Below are 8731 nucleotides of genomic sequence, written 5' to 3'. Positions count from 1 at the left end.
GATGGAGCAGTATACTGCACACCTTTCTGCACAAGAGTTAAGGAAGTCCGGTTTTATTTCTGCCGAGTATTAACAAAGTGAAAGCTGCTTATTCGTGGGAATAAGCTAATATTGTTAACAAGAATTGACAGTAAGTAATATATATATTGGAAGGTCAATGTCAGAATACCCAGACTCGTGAACAGGAGTCGACAAGAGGTTCGTGGACTTACACCACTTATTGCCCGAACGACCCGTTTGTGAGCCAAAAACATCATTTTAGAATGGGAGGAGTTACCGCAAAATATAATGCCAAACGACATAAAAATGGTTCAAATGGTTCTGAGCACTATGGTGCTTAACATCTGAGGTCATCAGTCCCCTAGAACTTAGAACTACTTAAACCTAACTACACTAAAGACATCACACACATCCATGCCCGAGGCAGGATTCAAACCTGCGACCGTAGCAGTCGCGCGGTTCCGGACTGAGCGCCTAGAACCACACGATATAGCCGCGCGGGATTAGCCGAGCGGTCTGAGGCGCTGCATCCATGGACTGTACGGTTGGTCCCGGCGGAGGTTCGAGTCCTCCCTCGGGCATGGGTGTGTGTATTTGTCCTTAGGATAATTTAGATTAAGTAGTGTGTAAGCTTAGGGATTGATGACCTTAGCAGTTAAGTCCCATGAGATTTCACACACATTTGAACATTTTTTTGAACACACGACATAAGTGAATGAAAATAAGCAAAGTAGACTAATTTTCGTGTCGAACGATCACTCACTTCTGATCTCGTTCGAATAGTAAAAATGGCAGCATTAAGTCTTTGAACAAGATCCTGAAAGTGGGCTTTCCACGAGAACGTCGTCGTGATACTCTTCCAACCGCTCGTTGAAGTCTCCGTCGCTTCCGTACAACGGGTACTGCCAGAAACCGTCGTCTTGGAAGTCAGACATTAAACGGACGCCATTGTCCCCCCCTGTACAGCTTCGGTGACAGTAACTAGAGTCCTCCGCTCCGACGTTCCCGCCTCCTTGCTGAAATTTTCCCGACACGAACGGGTACGTGGTGACGGGTTGTTGACGCAGGTGGGTCTGGGCGTCGAAGTGATCGAAGACGCGTACAGACTGTCCGGACTGGACACGGGGCTTCTGTTTCACTAATCATATGCCCATTCTCAGAAATTAAAACGACTGGTTCTGTTGAATTTAGTGTCGGAAACTGTAAAAACTGAGCATTACTATGATTCAGCGTTAGTTTATTTTCTACAAGCCATGAATTTGTGTCATGAACTGCACACAACATCCTTTCCTACCAAGCTAGTGTCATCAGCAAACAGAAATATTTTAAAGTTACCCATAATACTAGAGGGCATATCATTTATATAAATAAAGAACAGGAGTCGCCCCAACACTGATCCTTGGGGCACCCCCCCCTCCCCCCCCCCCGCATCCTCCCCCACTTGACCCCACATCACAGCCATCCTGAACACTGTGAATAATGACTGTTTGGTATCTGTTGTTAAAGTAAGAGGTGAACCAATCGAGAGCTACTCCCCATCGGCGTTAAAATAATTTCAGAAGGTTTGTGTGAGGTCAAGTTGCGAGCGACGCATTAAAGAAACATTCCCCAGGCTTCGCCGGCGGAACGTATCGCCGGGCGGCGTATGGCACGCAGTAGCGGGCAGGTAGGCGCCGGGGAGCGCTCGCAGATGATGAGCGCTCGGTGGGGGGAGGCAGAAGTGGAGCGACAGAGAGAGAAGAGATGGATGCAGGGTGGTGGCTGCTGTGGGCGCTCCCCGCCCAGCGCGAGATGAAGGAAAACCTCTGGAAGGCTGTCCTTGGGTCACGTGACCGGGCCGCAGCAGCCCGGCGGAGGAGCGGCGCGCCGGCAGTACGGCAGCGGACCGCGGGCCGCCGCTCACATCGCGCAGTGCCGCTGCGGACCCCGCGCCGGTAGCATGTCTTCCGCGGTCTACATCGGCAGCCACTGCTCGTCGGCTGCGGCCGACGGCGCCTCCGACGGCTACCACAGCCCCGTGTCCAGCCCGGACAGTCTGTACGCGTCTTCGTTCACTTCGACGCCCAGCCCCACCTGCGTCAACAACCCCGTCACCACGTACCCGTTCGTGTCGGGAAAATTTCAGCAAGGAGGCGGGAACGTCGGAGCGGAGGATTCTAGTTACTGTCACCGGAGCTGTACAGGCGGAGACAATGGCGTCGGTTTAATGTCTAACTTCCAAGACGACGGTTTCTGGCAGTACCCGTTGTACGGAAGCGACGGAGACTTCAACGAGCGGTTGGAAGAGTATCACGACGACTTTTTCGACAACCACCGCAACAACCCCAGTCAGTACCACCAGCACAACCAGTCGCACCGGAGCAGTCATTGCGCTGAAAATAATAACCAGTACCATCACCAGAACGTTCAGCACCACCATAGTCACCAGCAATCAGCGCCCATACCTCCGAGTCCAGCTGTCACGCAAAAGTTCGATGATGTGGCCAAGCAGGGAGCGTCACTGACGCAATACCCCGCTGCTCAGTACAGCATCAGCACCAAAAGGTCCGCGTCTCTGCAAAAGACGCCTGTCAGTCAAACCCAACACCACAACCAGCACAGTCATCACAACCACCACCACCACCACCACCACAGTCATCACCACCACGGTCCTACGGGACTTGAGATAATGCGGAAACGGCGGCTTGCAGCGAACGCCAGGGAGCGCCGCCGGATGAACAGTCTCAACGACGCCTTCGACCGTCTGCGCGATGTTGTGCCGTCGCTAGGCAACGACCGGAAGCTGTCCAAGTTCGAGACGCTGCAGATGGCGCAGACGTACATCGCGGCGCTCTACGAGCTGCTGCAGCGCGAGTGAAGAGCAGCGTCGCGGCTGAGTGCATAGCTACCATGCGTTGACGTAGCCAACGCTACCGACAACGTGGGTACGGAGCTCTCGCATCGGTGCAATACATCGTAGCGCCCGCTGCCTGTGCTCTTCCTGTCACCGTTCCTAACCGGTAACTGTTACTCCTGTAATACAGTGGATTTACTTTGTGTTTTCTCAGCAGTAAGTGACAACAAGTACTGCTTTTAGTTTTGTAAGAAAGTAGTCCAGAAAGTGCTACGGAAGGCAGTGCAATGTGAGTTTCCACTTTTTTTCTGTTCAAGTATTTTGATATTTATGAGTGATACCTGCTGTCGGAAAACGATAGTAATGGGAAAGCATAAACATTACTGTAATTCTTTGCGACATTTCGAACATCCCATGTAGTTTGAAAGTCATCATTGAAAAGTTTATGTCAGTAGACACAGTTCGTAAACATATCTACTTCCGTAAATACTACGAAACCATCATCTAAAATCCGAGTTTTCGAAGAAAAGTAACTTCCTCCACTTTAATCAATAAAATAACACCTATTATATTTCAAAATATTTGCATTTACATTCGACATTAGTTAACGATTTCGAATATTTTCTACACATACAGTAATAGCTCGTTGAACTTTAAATTTGTTGTCATAATTGAGAAATGTCTTCATTCCTTTGCTACAGATTTCTATTCCTGTCTTTTTAAATTTTGTTAGTGAATAAATGCACAGCTTGTCTCATGAACTTTTTAATGGCGGAACTGTCAAACGATTTTATACACATGCCATATTTTTCAAAAGTAAAAATACTGAAAGTTATTTAATCATAAAGCATAACTTTTTCTTACTATTTTCACCCAGAATAAAATCCTCGTGTTAAAAGTAATTGCTGAGATTATGGTTGTGATAGTTAATAATATCTATTTGTTCCTGTTTAATATTTATACACTGAGAATTAAAATATTTTTTTATTAATGTGCTCAAGACGTAATTACAAATGCTACATAGTTGTTGGATTTTTGAAAACAGGACTGTATTGTGCTCAATGTTAGACGTCAGTCGGAAGTCCGTTTTCATGTAAACTACTGTAAATATGTGTAAATTACTTTATAGATGTGAGATTACCACTACAAAACGTTGTTTTGAAATAAATGTTTTGCATCATGTAACAATTTTCCATCAATTATCCTCCCTCCCGATCCATCTCACAATTTGAAATCTATAAACTGATTATTAATGTTTTAAAAAACTGAGTTCATGTGGTTTACTGCAGTAGCGGTTCTAAATGTCTACTTCATTGGGCGAACAGCGTCTTTGCTTTTGCACAGAGTGAATTTAGTTCAAATCAGTGTGTCAAATATTCATGTTTTTGCTGTGGTATCGTATGTCTTGGCTTTGAATTACAATTAGCAGATCTTTGTATTACTAGAACTTGCTGTGGTGTTGAGTTACTACTGGTGCAGTTTCACTTTATTGGATAATCCCACAGCTATAATTTTACTGTCTAGAAATACTTAATCTACCAGGTTCGTCAGTATCCTGCCGTTCCGCTAACTGAAAACCTGAATTTCGCACCAACCGCGGCACAAGACCGCCAATAATTATTGACGTACGTCAGACGTCGAGAAGAGGAATATAATTGACGTGATACATGTTAAGCAGCTCCAGCCCGGTCTCGTTACGAGGTCGGACGTTTAGTTCCGAAGAACGGTGATAATTACACTTTACGTCCCGCCACTGCCCTCTCGCTGAGCGATAATAACCAGCGTTTAACGCGTGGGCTAGTTTTTACCTTTAAATTTAACTCTGAGAGAGAGGAAAAGAGGACTTGTGGTGAATTGCAACAGAAACTGATTGGAGGGCTTTGCTCTTTCATAAGCCTGCTACCACGTGTGGCGTCTATTTATGTTAACAATTGTGAGATTTTCTTCTCCTTCCCTTTTAGTTCACCATTCTTCAAAAGGTTTAGACCGTTCTCCATATCGGTTTCTTGCCTATTAATCATTTTATTTTGACATTTCACATATAGCTAACAATTTTGATAATTTGTTTGCATCTTTTCCAGCTACTGAAGATTTGTTCTTTAATGTTACTTCTTGTTGCCATAGAACTATTTTTGAAAAACTGTGTAGATATTTCATCAATCTCCCCTTTTTTCTGGTTAAAGTCTATTGCAAGTATTTTCATCCTTGCACACTTGAGACAACCAACATTTGAGATAATCTGTTTTGTGTCTCCTAATATTTGCCTAGAAATCCTTCTTTCCATTGCTGATACCTGTGCCAATTTAACCACTCCTTGCTGTCTTCGTACGTGTATCACTAACGTCTCATTTATTCTCAAAAGTGTTAGCCTGGAATTTAATTCTCTGCTGTTTTTTTTTAAATATTTTTGATTCTTACTTCGTATGTGCATTGTATTTCTAATATTCTGCTGTACCTTAAAATTACAAATTTATCCACGTATTTTTACGCCACTTTCTCCATGATTCATTTTCCACGTCCGTAAAATTTTTCTTTTCAGAAGCAGAGATTCGCGAATTTCAACCTTATATCCTTGTGAACAGTCTTCAGTCAACCTCTTCTACCACTATTATATTACTAGTTTTGATGTACAGCGTTCCGCTGTTCTCGTGTCTCCTGCTCACCACCACTTTCATCTCAGCTCTGTTTATCCTTAGCCCATTTCAAATCAGTAGTTCATCTAAGCTCGACTTAATTGCGAACAAAGGTAATGGGTATTCTCGAACCAAGAACAGTAACAACTGAAAAATGCGATGGTTGAGGAAACTCGGCTTAAGGAATTAATTCTACAAAACTTGTGCTGAATTATTATGTGCTTCCATTAAATTTCAGTTAAGCATTGTTGGTAGTTATTGCATTAAATTTTTCATGCTCGTGGGGACACTTCACGTGTAGTATTCAGTGACAGTGTGTGATCAGATACTTTCTTTCACTTCGTTCACTGTTTCTTCAATTCGTTAGTTAAGCAGTACTGTGAATAAACCGAAAATCTGCCTTATACTCATGTTAACACAAACATCTCATTTGGATACTTAACATTTAATGTTTCATTTTTATTATTTCCACTTGGTGTTAGCAAATATTGTAGGTTATTCATCTGCCTTTTGCACTTCAGCCTCTTTTTTCTCAGGATTCTGATTACTTGACTCCTTCTTTCATTGTTGAAAGATTCCTGTAATTCCAGAGTTTTTCTGTATTCGTCGTTCCATTACTAAGCGCAAGCTGAGATACAGTGCGTTTTAGGTCCGCACTACATGATTCAGCTGTTTTCTTCCGCCAGCCCACAGATGGGCACATTATCCCTTGACTTCACCCACCTTCGCTCTGGTGCTGCTGCTCCGGGTGTGTGTGTGTGCGTGTGTGTGTGTGTGTGTGTGTGTGTTCCTGCACGCGCGCTCACAGAGTGTTGATGCTAGTTGCCAATTTAAATTCCTCTGAACCGAGTTCGGCGAAGTACATGGGCCAATTACGGTCTAGTCGTCAAGCGCAAATCACTATTTTTATTCTCGTTTTAATAAATAAGGCGTTTAACGTCTGTTGCACTCTCATACACTGCAGAGTCTGATACTTACGCTTATGTACGTGTGTTAGCACGCCTCTTCCTCCCCCTCCCCCCTCTCTCTCTCGCACTCTCTCTCAATACCTGTGCGTGTGTGTGGCGCGAGAAAGGTTAAGTGGCCGTTAGCGTCTGCTCGTTTGTCGGCGGCGATATGCGATGTTCGGTGTTCACGTAGGCGGTGTTGGATTGGGAACTCGTGCACAAGGTGAGTTGCCGTATAGTTCCTTTCTGCTTCACTTTCCAGATAGCCATCTCAGCATCACTACAGACTTTGTACATTAGGTTTCACCGTAACACATTTTCTGTACTCTAAACTTTTACGTGTGTGTGTGTGTGTGTGTGTGTGTGTGTGTGTGTGTGTGTGTGTCTAGGGTGCCACGAAACATGCCAAGTATGTAATACAGAAAGAAAAAACTGTGAAGATTGCATTAGAAAGACCGTAACACAAACACGTCTGAGACATTGGCGGTCTGATGAAATTTATCTCACGAGTAGTCAGATACATCCATAAATCCATAGCTTAATTTGAAGCAGATCTCGCCCTCGAATGTAATGTTGCTATCAGTTACTTCCGCTTCATTCAACAGTTTAACAGCTGCCTTGCTCTCAGAATTCAATGTGTGTGAACACTGCATGTTCAATACTCTGCTATCGACGTAAAACCTATTAATTTTCGAAGACATAAATGACATTTATAACACAAGTAAACTGCAAAAAGTAACATCTTGCAGGTACTTCACAGACTTCCCTTACATCAGTATGTCACTGTGATATGCTTGTCATTTTGAGATGAAGGTAACACAATTATCTACAACACAACAGCAAAGCGACATAGCAATATATTGTGAAAGCAGTTTCGTGATGAATAACAGTAAAACAAGTTTTCTATTATTTGATTGTCTTCATGTGACTGCTAGCTTGATTCGATCTTTTAGTATAATTAGTAATTAATGTGTGGTAGTATAGAACTGTAGATGAAATCTAAGCACATGACAGCTGCTCCCATAATATAATAATGCACTGTGAAAACTGATGAAGACGTATCGTTACATATAAAAAAAAATCTGTGCAATACATATACTATACCATAATATAGTATGGGTAACCAACGGCTACATTAAAACAGTTGGCCGGGGTGGCCGAGCGGTTCTAGGCGCTTCAGTCAGGAACCGCGAGACCGATACGGTCGCAGGCTCGAATCCTGCCTCGGGCATGGATGTGTGTGATGTCCTTAGGTTAGTTAGGTTTAAGTAGTTCTAAGTTTTAGGGGACTGATGAACTCAGAAGTCTCATAGTGCTCAGCGCCATTTGAACCATACATTGAAACAAACATTATTCGCAAACTGATTAATATCTGCACAACCTGCATCGCAAGAATTCCTGATCACATACGTATTTTGGCGCTATGACTAAACCCTCTTTTACCTAGATGGGTGTACTGCAGGAGTTTTTCAAAGAACACTTACGAAAAAAATCACAAAGCATCTTGTTTCATCCCAAGAACTCGTGGGCTGTTAACCAGTCGATACATAAATATTTGTAAACAAAGAATGGAAATGCTTCAGACAAGATATCGGCACTACCAATTGACAGTTGTAAATGTGGAAAAGTTTCGGGGATTTCTGGTAAAATGAACTCGATTCGGTGCAAAGCAAAAGCCGGCCGTTGTGGACGAGCGGTTCTAGGCGCTTCAGTTCGGAACTGCGCGACCGTTACGGTCGCAGGTTCGAATCCTGCCTCGGGATTGGATGTGTGATGACCTTAGGTTAGTTAGGTTTAAGTTGTCCTAAGTCTAGGGGACTGATGACCTCAGATTTTAAGTCCCATAGAGCTTAGAGCCATTTTTTGTAAAGCAAAAGTAAGTAATTACCCGTAGTAAGTAAGCAGAGGTATGCTGAATTATTCAAACAATGTTTTAACTCTTAATCTAGGTGCCAGCAAGGCACCAGAAGCTTTTGCAAAATGTTCCTAAGCAAAGACAAGATGTTGTCTTCTGATCACGCACATTTGCTCCTCCGTCTCTTTCTCTCTCTCTATAGCCGCCCTCCCAGCTACGGGTTATGGTGACTGACTAATGCGCCTGCCGAGGCATTAAGAGAACAGTTTCCTTTGCGCGTAGCATGAGTGAGACAAGACCCAGCGTGCAGTAAACTTAATTGCAGGGTAGCTTTAATTGCTGTTTGCAATTAGAAACGTCGTAGAGGCCATGTTTTGTCTACTCTGTCATGGCTGTTTGTGAATATATATCAGAGCATTTGTTCCTGTGGAACGACTATAAGTATGTTTATACATTTGATATA

At 43.6% G+C, this 8731-nt stretch overlaps 1 protein-coding gene across 1 annotated transcript; it reads left to right on the top strand.

The window, feature by feature from the left end:
* Positions 1-1891: 1891 nt before the first annotated feature.
* Positions 1892-3537, top strand: LOC124777545 (component of gems protein 1-like). The gene has a single exon (XM_047253001.1). It carries the CDS (start codon positions 1940-1942, stop codon positions 2855-2857), a length of 918 nt encoding a protein of 305 aa, XP_047108957.1. The 5' UTR covers positions 1892-1939; the 3' UTR covers positions 2858-3537.
* Positions 3538-8731: the final 5194 nt, after the last annotated feature.

Source organism: Schistocerca piceifrons, chromosome 2 (genome assembly GCF_021461385.2).
Source record: "Schistocerca piceifrons isolate TAMUIC-IGC-003096 chromosome 2, iqSchPice1.1, whole genome shotgun sequence".
In the NCBI taxonomy this organism is placed as follows: domain Eukaryota; kingdom Metazoa; phylum Arthropoda; class Insecta; order Orthoptera; family Acrididae; genus Schistocerca; species Schistocerca piceifrons.
This window is presented reverse-complemented; position numbering and strand designations above follow the sequence as displayed.

What these genes read in the sequence shown, in the direction of transcription:
- LOC124777545 (XM_047253001.1), top strand. Translation starts at nt 1,940, where the DNA reads ATGTCTTCCGCGGTCTACATCGGCAGCCACTGCTCGTCGGCTGCGGCC.